General features: G+C 46.5%; 2 protein-coding genes across 2 annotated transcripts; one reads left to right on the top strand and one right to left on the bottom strand.

Annotated features, from left to right (window-relative positions):
• Window positions 1–792: 792 nt before the first annotated feature.
• Window positions 793–8,035, bottom strand: LOC123140856 (mitochondrial-processing peptidase subunit alpha). Its single transcript, XM_044560130.1, has 13 exons — window positions 7,832–8,035; window positions 4,829–5,050; window positions 4,455–4,751; window positions 4,207–4,374; window positions 3,958–4,125; window positions 3,788–3,868; window positions 3,330–3,396; window positions 3,133–3,230; window positions 2,235–2,307; window positions 2,071–2,141; window positions 1,934–1,983; window positions 1,149–1,261; window positions 793–1,066 (listed from the first exon to the last, which is right to left on the bottom strand). The coding sequence occupies exons 1-13, from the start codon at window positions 7,868–7,870 to the stop codon at window positions 1,014–1,016; spliced, it is 1,500 nt and encodes a 499-aa protein (XP_044416065.1). The 5' UTR covers window positions 7,871–8,035; the 3' UTR covers window positions 793–1,013.
• Window positions 8,036–9,216: 1,181 nt separating this feature from the next.
• Window positions 9,217–16,837, top strand: LOC123080152 (dual specificity protein phosphatase PHS1-like). The gene is made up of 7 exons (XM_044503046.1): window positions 9,217–9,362; window positions 12,655–13,492; window positions 13,678–13,800; window positions 14,218–14,311; window positions 16,144–16,226; window positions 16,316–16,405; window positions 16,491–16,837. Exons 1-7 carry the CDS (start codon window positions 9,217–9,219, stop codon window positions 16,620–16,622), a joined length of 1,506 nt encoding a protein of 501 aa, XP_044358981.1. The 3' UTR covers window positions 16,623–16,837.
• Window positions 16,838–17,297: the final 460 nt, after the last annotated feature.

Below are 17,297 nucleotides of genomic sequence, written 5' to 3'. Positions count from 1 at the left end.
GCCGGTTAGACCGAGGCTCGCCTGAGTGACGGCGTCGCCCCCGGACAAACAACACACAAGCACGTACACGTACAGAAACCAGTCCGCACGTAGAGTCACGCCGTCTACATGACAGGTAGCGCGAGTCAATTCAATTCAGGGCGTCGCCGTCGCATACCTTGCCTTGCGCCGCAGGAAAGGAATCCCAACCGAACAAATCACTGCAAACGCTAGTGGGGAGAATATCACATGATACCAACGGACATACCAACACTTATATGCTCCCATGATATCAATTTGAAAAATTCAAATTTAATCGTGTCAAAAAAAATTTGAAAAGAATCATGGATGTTCTTACCATATGTGTCTACAAGCCCTCAAAAAATCAGATCCAAATTAAAATTCTGCAATGAGAAACAAAAAAGACAAATTCAGCATGAATAGTGTCAATAAAGACAAAACATGAATAGTGTAAAAAAATACACTATTCACAACAGATTTATCCTTTTTGTTTCTCAATGTGTACATCGAATTTGGATCTGATTTTTTAGGGCTTGTAGACATATATGTTGAGAACATCTATGATTTTTTTTCAGAAATTTCTTGACACGTTTAAATTTGATTTTTTCAAATTGGTATCATGGGAGCATACGAGTGTCGTATCATGTGATATTATCCCGACGCGCATGCCCCGGCCGCACACATACGTCATCGCGGCAGGCTAGTAGATACTAACAAAATCTTCTTCAGAGCTCGTCCCCATCTTGTCTTCTAAAACTAACCAAAGCTGTTCCTCCGGCAAGAAATCCCAAGTGGAGTTGAAATCGGTAGTATACTGTATTATGGTATGTTACTACGAAACACCAGAAGGGTCATGCCAAGCAGAGTGATACATGGTTATTGATCTCTGTAACAACTAGTCAACAAAAATATGGCGTAGCTGATTTTATTCCAACCGAGGGCTGGTGCAGGGCTAAGGCTTGAAACTTAGGGACGAACCACAGAGATCCGTCCAGGTGCCGACCGATGAACCATCACTTGGAGAGGAACTTCCGGCTGACGGACTCGTAGCTCGGGACGTGGATAACTGCAAAAAGAGCATTCAGGTAAGTCGGAGCAGCTTGCGGAGGACATTGCAGCCGTTATTCAACTTCTAATATGGAACATACCATCACCCCATGATGCCAATGTAAGCGGTGAAGAGATTATCTTCTGTGCAACTGTAGAGATGTCGTCCAGGGTGGTCGCCTCAACAGCTCTCACGAAGTACTCAACGGGCTTCCTGTAATTTTGACGATGCACAATGAATGGTCAAAAGACGAACAATGGTTCTGCAGAAATGCTGTAACAAAACCGACACCGCTGCAGGCATCATCACGTCATAAGGTCGCTGGATTCTTTCTAATGTTGTGTGCTTTAACTGTTTTAGGCAGCACTGAATGGTCAATTGGCACCTACAAGAAAACTATGGCTATACAGACTTGTTTGGCAAGCAAAGTACTCCTACTTGACATAATAAAAAACTACTCCCTCCGTCCCATAATGTAAGACGTTTTTTTGGCACTACACTAGTGCCAAAAAACGTCTTACATTATGGGACGGAGGGAGTATCTACTAGAACCACAGTGATACTAAAAAAATCAATATGATCTTTCATAGTTCATCACATCGTCATTGGAAACTACAAGCCTGGCAGAATATAGCTGGCACGGAGGTGACAAGGACATAACTCTAGTCACAGCTTGGTTGAAAGCAAAGAAAAAGATAAGAGGAAAAAAAAATCTCTTAAGGGGGTCTAGATGGACCATTTAAAGTAGTCGGTGAAAACAATTTAGTTTTTGTTTACACTGTTCAACAAGACACACATTGCATACATATGATATGGAAAATATGATATTTATTTCGTAATACAGGGATTTGTGGAAAATGTACTACGATACTCTTATACACGTACCTTTGCCCATAAGTCAGAACCTGTCTTCCAATATCTTCAGATGCCACAATCTGTATGAAAGGAAAAGTAGTGTGGAGAGAATTTTAGAAAAAGCAAGTCATAAAATTGGGATTTGATCAGGAGAACCAACAGCGTACTCTTGATTCCAAGTTCATCAGAACTGCAGCCTTGGTAGCCTCTTTAGCACGATCAAGCTGTTCTTGAGTAACTATATGAGGTAAAAGACGGGGGACAAAAAGAATGTAACTTAGTCAATCTAATCTGGAAACAGATGGTCTTGAGATGAAAAACAAAAAGGAACCTTTTCCAGGGGTTGCAACTTCAAGGAGTTCCCCTGCTGCCAAATCCACCGCCGTTGATGCAAAATCTGGGCTCTGTTAGAATGATAACATGAGATGTCAAAGCCAAGGGGAGCATATAAGAAGAGTACAATAACTGTAGAAGCTTGAGTAGACTATGTAAGTGACAGAAGCTATGCCTAGACTGTGATATCAAGCGACATCACAGGAAAAAATTAGCAAGTAAAACCAAGCTATAAATTACTGTATATGTGTACACAAATACTATATACATGTAATTATTTGAGCTTTTGACATCATTAGGTTCAACTGCTAGCACCGCCACTGGACTATGTTCAGCCTTTGACTCGTATTTCAAGTTCAGGACGGAGAGGATTTAAAATAATGGACTGGGACCGGGTAACTGACTGAACTAGACAGCATTAAGCACCAGGTCGCCTAGAAAATCTTAGACCACGAAGCATGGGTAGTAATTATAATCTAACAAAATACTACATCACTGTTTCCCATAGTGACTTGTTACACCATATAGGACATAATTTTGTTCTTAAATCGATAAATGTATGCCTATCTTTCCTAAATTCTCGGTACTCATGTTTAATAATACTTTGTTGTATTAAGCATAGTTTACCTAGCCTGCAAATAAAAATGTGCTGATTGGACAAATTTCGTAATTATAAAACACTCATCTTGTGCCATCAGGTAATATACATGCACAAATAAAACAACTCTTCAGAAAAGGGAAAGAGAGTATCTGAGTTGCATATGAAAACTATATTGAAACACACACAAAAATCTGAACTGGTACTATCAATTATCAACAAGAACTTCTTGATTTTGTTTATTGCATTAATATAGAAGGATAACCACATTAGAAGTCATGCTCTATGAGAGGCTTACAGTGGCTGCATGAATTCCGAAAAGACCTGAATCATTGTAGATACTGTTGAAAGCAGAGAATGACTCAATCTGGTCATACTTGTTCAAGACACGGAGATCTGTAGGTAGAGTATAGCTCATGTTAGGTCACTTACAGAAGTATGCATGTGTATGGTAATGAGATAAGTACGAAAACATTGATTTAAACGGCAGCATACACAATCGAGAATGCATTCCCTTCCCAGGGCCACCAACAGAGAAAGACCCCCCTCCTCCCATGAGCATCTACAAACAGGTTGATTTATCTTAGCTTTCAGCAGCAATTATATGAAAAATAGGTTTGCGCATTAGATAATATATACTCCCTCCTTCCATCTATATAGGGCCTAATGCATTTTTTAAGACCGCCTTTGACTATTGACAAGATTAATAATACATGACATGCATAATGTGAAAATTACATCATTGAAAGCTCCTTTCACATACAAATTTGACGATGTGCTTTGTGTAAGTTGCATGTCATATATTATTGCTCTAATATTTGGTCAAAGTTAGTCTCGAAAAACGCATTAGGCCTTATATAGATGGAAGGAGGGAGTAAAGCAAACCCAACAAGCCAAAAAAACAACATAAGTTAGCCCTAAATAATTACATCACTTTAACATTAGTTACGCACCTGAAGCACAGTCACAATCATTGCAGTTTTCTCTTGGCGCCAGCCACCTGGCACCTCAAAAGCAAGTGCAATGTGTGTATTCTGATCACAGGAAATTCAACTTTAAGCATAAGAAAAGTAACAGTGCATACATCCTCAAGAATAATGCTGCAAATCAGCCAACAACTCACTGGAGAATCTGCTTGGCAACGATAGTCCCCTCCCACATACACCGATTTTGGCTCTTCATGACGTTTCACACCAGGAAGGTCTGAGAGCATTGGTTCCGCAATCGAAACCAACTCATCATGTTCAAGTCCTGATGCTGCAAGAACCATCCTGGGAGCAGTGTAATTTTCCTACATTTCTTTAACAAGTAAAATTGTCAAAGGGGGTAATTTCTCACTCAAAAGCATGGAAAACAAATCGCTGAATCTTACATGGATGAATTCCTCCAGGGTACTAATATCCAATCTGTTTATAGCAGATTCTGTAGCCATCAAAGGTTTCGCCAGTGCCCCAGAATACCCAGCCGAATGAAGTGCCTCCAAAAGTAGACCTTGTGGATTACTAGACACTTCAGATATTTCAGACTTTATCTTCTGGAGCTGTACAAGAAGAAATACAGATCATGGTAAGTAAAAGGCAGGAAAAATATTTGTAAGTTTTAATCAAAATGACCAAGTACCTGCTCTTTGACCTCCCACTCTAAGAATGCTGGATTCCTCACACTGTCAACGAGAACTTCAACCATCTCTGGTGCATAACTCTTCAGTGCGTCATAGGTATAGCTCATTTGTTCACGAGAAGCAGATGCAGAGACATTTCCGCCGATGGCTTCTACCTCACGAACTAGCCGCAAGTGACTCCGATTTGTTGTGCTCCTGAAGGCCATTCTCTCCAATAGATGCGATGCTCCAGATGAAGCAGGTGTTTCATAAATAGAACCACAGTCAATGTACAAACCCACTGATGCAGCCGCGCCCTGAAATAAGTCCTTAGGAAAAATACTGGCATGGACAGAACGAAAATACTGTGACATCAATGAGGATCAAGCAATACCGGTGATGTCTCTGATGCAATCTTGATGCCACTTGGAAGAGTAGTGATTTTTGTCTTGGATTGCTCAACAAAATCTGGTAGGGGTGGAGGAATGGTAATGCCTGGGAGCGGAACATCAAGAGGGGGTAGTTGGCTTGAGCCTCCGCCAAGAAGCCAGCTAAACAGACCACCTGAAGACTGCTTCACTACACTTGTGCTAGCAAATCTACTAGCACCATGATTCTGAAAATCAGGAAAAAAAGAGGTGTCCTCAGCAGGTAGAATATGTCAATAATAATTAATATAGAGTAAAACAACTCAAAGAATGGGCAAACTTAGATGACAAGTACTACAATGAATATGGCAACGGCCAAGGCTGAATTTCATCCCGAGTACATTTATAATATTGGGAAGAAAATAACTATTATAGTTAAGTAAGGTTCAGAGAAAAGGACACTGATAACAGCTGCAGTTCCAGATATTTGATCCTCTACACTAAGAAACCAGAGGGATGCACCGTTGCCAGTTCCTCTCCCACTTCTCTGGTATTTCTCATAGGTGTTAAGTGGATGAAGTCCCCACTGATTTCCCAAACGCCCCGTTTGGATGTAGATATTGGGTGCTAGAATTCGGCTTTGGCATTGGCCTGGCCCGAATGCAGCTGTTTGGGTGGCCTGGGCATTCGGGTAAGGTATTCGCCCACGACATCGTAACCTGCTCCCCAACACTAGACCGGCCCGTTCCGAATACTTTGCCCCAGCCCTCTGTATTCGATGCATTCCTCACCCCTTCGCTCTCTCACGAGAAAATAAAGAAAGAAAAGACCCGGAGGATGTGGGAGACCGAGGAGACGCACAGGGCGGCGATCCTCCGGCTGCGGCGCGCTCTCCGGCAACCCTCCAGCCATCCCCGGCATCGACTTGACCAGAACCCTCCACCTCACCCCCGTAAATCATCCAGCCCCTTCCTTCCCTGATTGCCCCTCTCTCCAGACGTATTGCTCCAGCTGTGGTCAGCCATGGCCATGGCGTAGTGTGCCGGTCGACCACAGCTGTGAGTTCCCCGTGACTGGGCCTCCTAGAGGCATGGTGGTTGTGCTGCTGGAGGGAGATAGGACGACGGGATGTAGGAGACCTGAGGGATGGAAATCACGGGGAAGAAGACAACAGATGAAGAGGGGAGCTAGGGGGAACGAGGAAGAAGAGGGCTCGGGGCCTCTTCGCGGTGCAGCCGCCGCTCATTTTAGCGCCGCCGCCGGTCCACTGGGAGCTGCTGCATGATCTCGCCTGACTCCGCCGCCACTACAGGACTTCTCTAGGCGCCACAGGCCACCAAACACAATTCAACGCTTTTTACATCCAAACACAAAATTGGAATTGGTAGCCCGTTTGATTCCAACCACCAATGTTTTGTACAGCCAAACAACAAAATTGGCATTGATACTCAATACCAATGTCCTTGGATATTTGGCATTGGAGCCAATACAATGCCAAGCCCTTCAATGTCTACATCCAAACATAGTGAAAGTGCTTTTAGATTTCTCAATGGTCGTCTGGTTTTCCTTCCTGATCATATTTTCTAGTTATTTTTAATCTCTAGTGAATTCTTCAGGAACTGTTCTTTTACCACAATGAGTTTTGTTGGTCCGATTTACAGGAGACAGAACGACCATTAAAACACCTAGATCTGATACCATGTTAAGCTTCATGCACTAGCCAACGCAACCAAAAGTCAAAACTTTTGGAAAGGGCTAGGCAATCCACATATACGCTTCAACACCCCACCCCCCCTCACGTGTGACGCGGGAAATCAACACGTGGATAGACTCAGAGGTATGGCTCAAGAGGCCTATACATGGACACAAAGGGGGCAGTAACAATTTTTAGATAAATTGCGAAAGCCAAGACTTGAACTCAAGACCTTAGGCTTGATACCATGTTAAGCTTCAAGCACTAGCCAACACAACCAAAAGTCCGAACTGATGGAAAGGGCTAGGCAATCCACATATATACTTCAACAAAACCGATACCAGACTGAGTGGTTACAAGATGCAAATAAGGGCATGTTTGGTTCAAGGCTAACTTAGACACACATAAGCTTAGGCAATGTGTGGCTCCCTAATCTTAGGTGACGTCTGGCTTACCACGGAAGTATAGCTAACAAACTTGGAGCCATAAGTGTGGCAAAAGTAGACAAAAGATTGTGTTTATGGCACATAGGTAGTAAAGTGTGGCAAGCCACCACCGTGGCAAAAACCGAACACGCACCTAAAAAATTGTACCGTGCCTAAGGTTAGGCATGCCAAGTTGTGGCTGGGAACAAAACAACCCTTAAATCACCAACGGTTTACTTTTGACGAACAATGCCACTAATGAGGCTAAGTCCTACACATCAATAGGGATCATCGATGATGCACTTCCATTGCCGTTGATCACAATGAAGCCACTGTTGCAGGGTATGTAATCAATGGTGAGGAAGAAAGAGAAATCCAGCACATTCATCGACTCATGTGACACTGACAGCATACCATTAGTTGACCGCCCATCTTACTCTTACATGTCACCAAGCAATCTATAGACCACATTGAATCCTATACTTTGACATACAACACACAACCGCTGCACGATAATTGAGAGAGAAAAGTCTACAGCAAGCCTAACGAAATCATCAAAATGTATCAGCTCATCCTTTCAGCATTCACAATCGTAGGAGGAGGGTGGACATTTCAGTTCCCAGCACCTGTGCCTACGCTGTTGTGCTTCCAGCATAACAAAACCCGACCCATCTCCACATTTTGCACACAACAATACACAGTACAGACTACACGGCACGGGGATCTCCGTCCATACGCAAAATTACTGTGCCCATCTACTATACGAAATCTGCAATAGCTGTACTGAATCGGCAAATCGGCCCGCTTGAGCAGTCCCGATGTAACCTAAGTCCGCCCACATGGAGCGGATCGAGACACGCAACGGGGCTGCGGGAGGACGGCGGGGGAGGGGAGGGGAGGAGAAGTCGAACCTTGAGAGAGCGAAAATGGCTCCCAGCGGCGCGATACATGGTCGCCTGCGAGCCGAGATCCCGGGGACGCGGGGGGCGGCGAGACGGTGGAGGGGGGAGAGGAGCCGCCGCCGGTGAGGGGTTTGATGCGAGGGCGAGACACTCCGCGGCGCGTGTAAAGGCTAGCGGGCGGCCTGGATCCGCTTCGGGCGCTGCCTTGTGGGCTGCTCCCGGGCCGCAGACGGGCCGGGAGGGTTTTCATTCGGCCCACGGCTTGCGTCCCGCCGAGTGAAAAATCCGGCGCGAAACTCCGTTGCAGATTCCAACGGCTGCGGTTGGTCCCGCTCTCGCGGCGTCACCAAATGTGCGGCGGGTCGATCACACGAGAGCGCCGCGCGTTTGGCGACCAAACCGACTCACCCCCGTACTAAACGCCCGTTAAGAGCAACTCCAGCGCGCACGGTCCGCGCATGCGTTTGGATCGAACCCCAACACGCATGAATTAGCAAAGGAGGGGATTAGCATTGCTACGAATAAAGTGTGGCCTTCCGAGCCACCAGATTCGATCCTGCAGATTGTTGCAGATGAGATTCCGGGTTTTGTTTAAGGTTGTTTTATGTTTTGGAACAGGCGAGACTGTTTTCGTGAATTGGGAACTTGTGGACCTTTGTTTCTTTTATTGAATAAATGCTTTACCCCTCAAAAAAAAAAACCAACACGCCGTCACAAACGGATAAGAGTTTGTTTTTTGTCCGTGCGTGACCCATTTCAGACCCAAATTTAAGTCAGGTTTACGACAGCGCGAATGTGCGTGATGCCCACCTTTGTCCTTCCCTGGCCTGCGAGTCGGTGGCACATCCACCCCCATTTCCCTTCCTTTCACAAAATCCTCCAGCCTGCTCGCCATGGCCGACGTGTGAACCCTGTCGCCGCCGCCGGCCTCACCCCCACCGCCGACAAGACTCGTGTCGTCCACAAAAAGCCGCCGCATCCCAAGGAGTTTACGGACGCGCAGCGGGCCATTCAGTCGGCCAAGAGGTCTGGCCGCAGGAAAGTGCATGTCCGACAAGCTGGAAGCCGGAAACGCCGCCGCCCTCGCCGCCGCCGCCCAACAGGAGGCCACCATCGCAGACAACAATGCACTCATCACTGCAGCCACGCAGCAGACCCTCCTCATACTAGGGGTCGACAACGACCCCGGTTAGTATGGGCTCGTCGCTGTCGCCACGGCCGCGACCAGCGTGGGCTCATCGGCAGACCGTCCTCCACTGGCAGAATCGCCACGCACATCCACCATACCACAGACGCCCCGCTTCCATCCCCAACCGCAAGCCTCCCGCTTCTCAACCTCTCCCGCAGACTGCTTGCCAGAGTTGAGTGTGGTCGCGTCGGTCATGTCCGCAAGCATGGCCATCGACCTCAACGCCACACCTGTGACTGACGGGTCGTCCACCCGGGGACAAAGGAAACGGCTGCGTGAGATCCCCGTCAGCGACTGTTCTAACGCCCGCAACTTGTCTGAATCAATGTCGGGGCCAATGAATGATGACAGGCAATCGTTTCATCATGGAGAACATCATTTTTGAGGGCGGCGTGGGTGGTGCGGCCTTCGATCCCTACGAGACCCAAAGCCAAGACGACTGTGGCACCTTCACGGCAGGCCAAGACGGCACAACCGACACCTTTTGTGCAAGGCCATGATGGCATGGATGGCACCTTCACACAAGGCCAATATGGCATGGACGGCACGTTCTCGCAAGGCCACGAATTCCTGGGCGAGTACGCCCAAGAAGAAGAAGAGGAAGTGGAAATCGAGGGGAAGCCTTTCTTTGTCGACGAGCTCACAAACCAAGCCAATGCGCAAAGGAAGAAGCGCCAAATCATTCAGACGAAGGCGTGCACAAGGGATGAGGACAAATTCATTTTTGAATGTTGGAAAGATATTGGACAAGATCCCAAGATTGGCGTCGAGCAAAAAGGACCAACCTTCTGGTTGAGAGTTCATGCCCAATTCGATGAACGCAATAAGTTCCCGTCGTACAAGTTTGAGACCAAGTGTGGTTGGTTGTCCATCTCGAAGAGGTGGGGGCTCATCCAACAAGAGTGCAACAAAAAATGTGCAACCCTTGAGAGCATCGATGGTCATTTCCATTTCCATTGTTTGATGATTGCATGTCCATTGCACATATGAATATACATTCATGTATTCATTTGCAGGCATTCCAAGCTTTGGAAGCTTTCGAGACCCAACATGGGAACAAGCCGTTCACCCTTACCCATTGTTGGATGATCATAAAAGATGACAAAGAAGTTCAAGGAGCAATATGCCACCCTCAAGAAGAATGGAGGGCCGTAGGCCATCGAGGACCATGGTGAGGGAGAGAAGCGTCCGTGGACAAAGGCCAACTCCAAGAAGGAGAAGCATGATGCGGCGACATTTGCCTTGCAAGAAATTTTGCAAGGCATGATGACCCAAAAGGAAACAAGAGAAGAGAATCGTCGACAAGAGGAGCAAATGAAGGCCTACTTCGAGATACAAAGTAAAAAGCTCGATATGGAGGTGAAAACGCAAGCGAAGAAGCTCGAGATGGATGCGAAAATGTTTCATTGTAAGAGGTGATAGAGAACCGCGCAGTGAAAGAAAGAGGTGCACAAATTTTGAGTGCCAACCAAAGCCAATGTTTGGTTGTAATGGATTTATCTTTTTAGGAAAAACCATATCATTTCACATCAATGTTGGGGATATCGTTTATCGGAAACTTATCGGTTGATCCCATGATAAGGGGCAAATCGACCAGTTTATCGGCTTGTCGGCCGATTTATCGCCATATCGACTGATTTATCGGACGATTTATCTTATTGACATTGATAAGCGATGATTCGCCCAATTTATCAGAATATCGGAAGATATCTTGAATTCAGGTAGGACGGATCATCAAATGTACCTCACCAAATGTCCACTGACACGCTAAGGATGTGTCTGCAGACATCTGATTGGGCGAAAGCTATCCAGCCATGTCCCTTAAATTTTCCCTATCTGTCCGACCTTTTCTTTTTTTTATCAAATTATATAGAACAATAGCAATTTGATTATACATTTAAATAGTTGCAAAAAATGCAACTACCGGCAAAAAGCATCGAATGTCCAACAACTTTTTTACATCCGTCAAACCAAAAAGACAAAAAGAACTGTTTCTCCGAACCCAGTGCCTTTATTTTTGGCCTCTTTTCCCCTCTCCATTTGTGCAAATCGTGCATACATGATATTACGTAAGTCGTGACAAACTTGGCCACATCGAGATCCAAGTCGTTGTCCTTCACATACGACACATTTTGCTCCTCGCGCGATCGCTCATCTAAAGCTTCCTCTTCTCAGCTCAATTTTCTTCTTTTAGGTTTTCATGAACAAGCTAAACATCTCCATCATATTTTCCTCATTGGTCTCATTATGCTTGGCACATGCCTCATTTCTTGTCATGATGTGCTCGATTTTCTCTGCCATCTTGGTTGCTTTCCCTTCTAACTTCTCCTTCTCCCATTTCCTTCCACTCTACCTAGCCACACGTGTGGTTGGTACAAGTCCCCCTTTTGCTCCATCGATTGGATCACCACCTTCATCACTCGCTTTAGTGTTGGCGGTCTTGAAGAAATGGTGAAATATTGCTTCACTTACTTTGCGCATTCGACTTGTACCAACAATGCATCATCTTGAATGAATTGCTCTCGGTGTTGTGATACAAAGCGGTCGCCCTGGAAAAGCAAGACAATGACATGATCAAACAAGTTGCAATATAAGAGCAGCTCCAACAGCTCCCATAAAAGAACTCTTCGTAAAAGTGGATTTTCCCATGAACCAGAGTTTTTTTACGGATACAGAAAAATGTTGGAGATGCTCTAGAATGAGGGCGGTGGCGTTCATGACAGAGAATCAGAGGTTTGGCACAGGAACAACGGGGGGTTGTCAAATGCGCGGATTATATCTGAATTTTGGACCGATTTATAAGATTTCGAATGTCAAAATGTTCCGGCCCGATTTGATGAGCCCTGGAGGGGCTTAAATGGAATTTAGTGATTGAACGAATGTAAAGTACGAGACTACTTTTTATTTTTGAAACGGAGGCACATGCATGGCCTTAAAATGAGGCCCTTACAAGTTCAAGATGAAACAAGTGGCAAGCAAAAAATAAAGACGGAGTTGGATACAAGGTCAAAGAAAGACCCACAGTCGCGACACAACACGCCAAACGTCCTCAACGCCATACGATCCCGAAACGGTAGGTGATATCCTAGCCCCAGCCGCGTTCCTGGCTTCCTGCCGACGCGACGAAGTTCAAGGCACCTTGCACGCGGGCTGCTGGCGAGGATCTCCACCCTTCCTCGCTCCCTTGTTCTTTCAGAAGCTTCTAGAGCTACATAAAGATTACCAGTGTCGTCATTTTCTCCCCTCCATAAGGGCTTTGCTACTGGTGGTCCGTAACGTCCAAGCTTATGCCGCAAAGCCAACCCATGCCAAGTTATGGTTCTGCCCATCCGTGCCTCTAGTAAGGCGATAAACGTCCGAAAAGTTGCTTGGGTTCCAACTACACCCGGTTGCCGCCCTTAACACACTCCACACAAACCAAGCGATGATGCATTTCGAAAATAATATGGTCACATGACTCGTCCTCGCCATACCACACGCACTTGCCTTCACCTGGGCCGTTACATTTTCAAACTCGATCCCCACTTGAAATCCTATTTCTCGCCACTTGCCAAAGGAAGATTTTGATTTTGGAGGGGACTTTGGCCTTCCAAAACCCACTTAAATCACATGGACCACCAGACTACTTTTTTTTTTAACCGAGGAGCACTAGACTACTGGTTGACCATAAATTGACTTCAGCTCTGGGCGAGACGGAGCTGTCTTCCCGTCGCCTCCCCTCGTTCGCAACCGAAAATTTGCAGAGCGCGAGGCGCGTTGGTTTCTTGGCTTCTTTCTCCCGAGAGCCTGCCCCCCTCCCTCAGAATCAACCAAAGCCAGATGAAGATTCGCGAGATCTTCTCCGAGGAGGAGGAGGGGGAGGAGGGGAGGACCGCGGCGGCGAGGCGGGGCTCCACGAGGCGCCGCGCGGAGGGGCGTTGGGCCACGGCGGCCGCGGCCGCGGCGACGAGCGGGTGGCGGAGGAGGAGGAGTTGTGGGTGGCGTGGGCGAGGGAGGGCCGCGGCGGCGAGGCGCGGCTGGACGAGGCGCCGCGTGGAGCGGCATTGGGCCACGGCGGGGAGGCGAGTGGCCTCGGCGGCAGCCGCGTGGAGGGGATGGGGGAGGAGGGGGAGGAGTTGTGGGTGCTGTGGGAGAGGGAGGACCGCGGTGGCGAGGCGCGGCTCGACGAGGCGCTGCGCGGAGCGGCGTTGGGCCACGGCGGGGAGGCGAGTGGCCACGGCCGCAGCGGCGAGGCTGGGGCGGAGGATGAGCTGGAGGACGAGGACTGGGACGAGGCGCGGCGGGAGGAGGAGCTGCGGGGAGGGGGCCGAGGCCGCGGCGGGTCCTCGGGTTCGGGCCGTGGCGGCGGCGGGTGGCTCGGCTTCACCCAGCGCAGGCTCGTCGGCGTCGGCGCAAGGATCGCGCTCTACCCTACCCTAGCCTACAACGTCGCGAGGAACAAGATCCAGCCATCGTTTCACTGGTGGGATCGCGTCGACGAGGTAACCGAGTTCTTCTTTCTCGAATTGTGGTGCAGTTTATCAGCCTCCAAGCCTGTCTCGAATTCAGATGCAGTTCACCCAATTTTCTGATCAGTTTCCCTATCCTAGCATATTAGAAATGTTATAATTTAACTTCTTACCAGAGGCAATTAGTATAGTCTAATTCATTTCTTCCGTGTATCCAGTATGTTTTGCTAGGTGCCCTACCCTTGTGCAGGCATGTACCACAGTTGAAGGCGCTTGGGGTACGGGGAGTTGTCACTCTGAATGAGCGGTTTGAGATTTTTGTTAAATCAAAAGTATATCAGGTGACTATAAGTTCAATACTTAATTTCTGTTGGTGTAGATTTTTGAACAACTATACTTAATACTGCACTAGTTCTAAATAATGGTAGCCTTGCCTTTAAGCTTGCCAAATTGAATGAACCGTTTTAGATTTTTGAACAACTATAGTTAATACTGCACTAGTTCTAAATAATGGCAGCCTTGCCTTTAAGCCTGCCAAATTGAATGAACCGTTTGAGATTTTTGTTACATCAAATGTATATCTGGTGACTATAAGTTCAGTACTTAATTTCTGTTAGTGTAGATTTTTGAACAGCTATACTTTATATATTGCACTAGTTCTAATTAGTGGTAGCCTTGCCTTTAAGCTTGCCAAATACTCATGCAGATGCTGTCATTATTCATTTTCTTACCGATTTTGTTCTGAATAACATTTTCAGGCTAATGGCATTGAGCATCTTGAAATTCCAACAAGGGATTATGCTTATGCACCTTCCCAGAAGGATATCTGCAAGGCTGTAGATTTTATCAACAGTAAGTACCTTCCATTTTGAATCTCTAAGGATAATTAGAAGAACTGATTAGTACGCCACTGATGGATGGGGAAAGATAGTTTAGCGACCCGAGACTACATGTCCCAGATCCTTCTTATTTAAGTATTTGGTTTAGGCCCCATTTGGTTTGCAGGTGCAGAAAACATGGGACTAGAAAATATATTGGGATGGGGTTAGTTGCACTTGTACAGTATGGGGATATAGGACTGGAAAACCAAGGAACAGAAAGAATAGGGGCTTTGGATGTATTTGTTAGTGGAGCAGAGTGTATGTCACAGTAGATACTATGGTGTTTTTCATTCGCATATACTTTGTCTGTTTGTCTCTTATCTTAAGCATGGAGCTGCACAGTTTAATGTTGCCTTGCCTCAGGCATGCACCCAAAAATGAGGTTCAGGTGGAGTTTGCGCCATAGGTAGAAAAGACTACGGGTTTCCAAACCTGCATTTTTCCTTTTTCATTTTCCTGTGAAGTGAACAGTCCAAACCTTCAGCCTTTCCATGAACTATCTTTTCACTTGCTAATTTCTTCAAAGACTTGAAATTCAAATGGCCATATCTGGCGCGCCATAACCATGCAACATCGTCAGTTTTAGCCATCAAGCACACTGGCTTAGTCAAGGTCAAGTCCAAAGCATGTACTTGTCTCTCCCTATTAGTCAATGCCTTTATAGAGCCTGTTAGGAAATCGACAACCTTTGCATGTACTCCCTCCATTCCTAAATATAAGTCTTTTTAGAGATTTCACTATGGACTACATACGGATGTATATAGACATATTTTAGTGTAGATTCACTCATTTTGCTCCGTATGTAGTCCCTTATTGGGATCTCTAAAAAGACTTACATTTAGGAACAGAGGGAGTACTTGTCTCTCCGTATTATAAATGCGAATGAATTCATCCTCAGTTACTACCTTGCATCCATTTTCAGACAATTGACCAAGGGTAATAATATTACTCTTCAGGGAGGGAATCAAATATACATTTGATATTGCACAATGCTCACCATTCAAGCATGGAATAACACAGTTCCACGGCCAGTGATTGCAACAGTGGATCCATCTTTAAATTTCACTTTCTCTCTTACTGAATAATTACTTTCAGTAAACTTCTTCGCACAACCAGCCATATGGTTGCTGGGACCAGTATCCAAGTACCGCACTTGATCATCAAATTATCTACTCCCTCCGTCCCAAAATAAGTGTCTCAACTTTGAGACACTTATTTTGGGACGGAGGGACTATGTCACAAGGTCTTACTTTTCATTGAGACAAATTTCTGCTTGCACATCTTCTGCAACTTGTGTTAATTCACAGTTCTGCACCATCAACAAGGCACCTCATCTTCTTTTTCTGCAACATACACCCTCTCTTTTTTGGATCTCTTTCAATCTTTCTTGAAGTGTCCTTTCCTGCCACAGTTGTGACACTTAGCCTTCATCTCTTGTCTATTCACCCTTGTGGCAACCACTGTCATGCTTTGGTTCAGACTTGTGCTGCTAACCCCCATCGCTTGATCCTCCCTTTGCCTTTCTTCTTGCCAGAAAAGCATTCCCGATCATGAACGGGACAGCATCAAGTGTTCCCCTTCCTTGGGATCACCAAACCTGGAACAAATTCGTTCCTCATATGACTTGTATCTCAACACCAGGTCTTCAATAGGCACAGTGTTCAGAGGCTCAATTGAGGCAACAATTTGCATAAATCTAACACACTTACATTTCACCATGTATTTCAGACATGACACAAAAACAAGAGTAAAGTCAACACTATTGAGTTATCATGTCCTTTAACAATTTCTTCATTTTCTCAGGGCATGCGTTGCAAGGTAATACTACCTATGTCCACTGCAAGGCTGGAAGGGGAAGAAGCACTACTGTGGTTGTGTGCTATTTGGTATGGCAAAAGTGCATCAGTAGTGTATTGCTTTTCGTGTTTTCCTTCTATGTATTGAAACTTACTACCTGAATGTATATGATATGCAGATCAAATACAAAAACATGACTCCTGAAGATGCTTGGGCTCATACCAAATCGATACGTCCTCGGGTTTGTTTGACAAGTACTCAAGAGGAGGTACATAATCTGACCTTGTCTACTTAGTACTGTATGTATTACCTGAATGATAGAGCCGTTCTTTCTAACCGCGTCCTTGCCACAGGCTGTTGCACTGTTTAGCAAGCTCAACCTTGATGGAGACCTTCCATTCCAGAGTTCGGTGGGGGCAGCAGCCCGTCCCAGGCCCAACACTAGGAAGATTCAACCCGATCCTTCGGATCATCCGGAACTGTAGCACTGTCATGTGCATTATTACCGAAGGAGATCAGTTTGTGTAATACCAATCACATTACAGTACGCATCTAAAGGAAAAATAGGAAGAATCACATACGGCACGTGAATAATGTTGAAGTTTGCCTTGTACGCGGACCAGTTTTTTGGGTTAATGATCATTGTGCACTGTGTCATCTATGTTTTTTTGCGGGGACGTCATGTATGTTTTTTTTTTGCGGGGACGTCATGTATAATTTTGATATATATGGATAAATGCGAATATGCAGAAGAAGAGGGCTTCCGCGCGCCCCATGAAGGAGACGCGAGGAAGAGGGAGACCGGCCCAATGTTTCTGCCGGTGCCCCGGCCCCAAACGTTTCCTGGTCTCCCTCTTCCTCGCGTCTCCTTCATGGGGCGCGCGGAAGCCCTCTTCTTCTGCCCCCTCCTCCCCACCCCTTCCCCATCCCTTCCCCTCTCCCCGAGCTGCGACTGGGCCATCACGAGCTACTTCGCCGGCGGCCAGGCTCCCCTCGCCGACTGCCATGGCTGCCTGCCGCCATGGACAGATCCATCCCCTACCTCAAGCCTTCACGCGGGCGCATCCCCTCCCCCCCCCCCCCCCCCCCTCCCCCCCCCCCCCGGGTTGCGACTGGGCGACCACGACCTCCATCGCCGGCGGCCAGGCGCTCCCTCGCCG

Source organism: Triticum aestivum, chromosome 1B (assembly GCF_018294505.1).
Source record: "Triticum aestivum cultivar Chinese Spring chromosome 1B, IWGSC CS RefSeq v2.1, whole genome shotgun sequence".
In the NCBI taxonomy this organism is placed as follows: domain Eukaryota; kingdom Viridiplantae; phylum Streptophyta; class Magnoliopsida; order Poales; family Poaceae; genus Triticum; species Triticum aestivum.
Note: the sequence above shows the minus strand (reverse complement) of the source record. Positions and strands in the feature narration are given on the sequence as shown.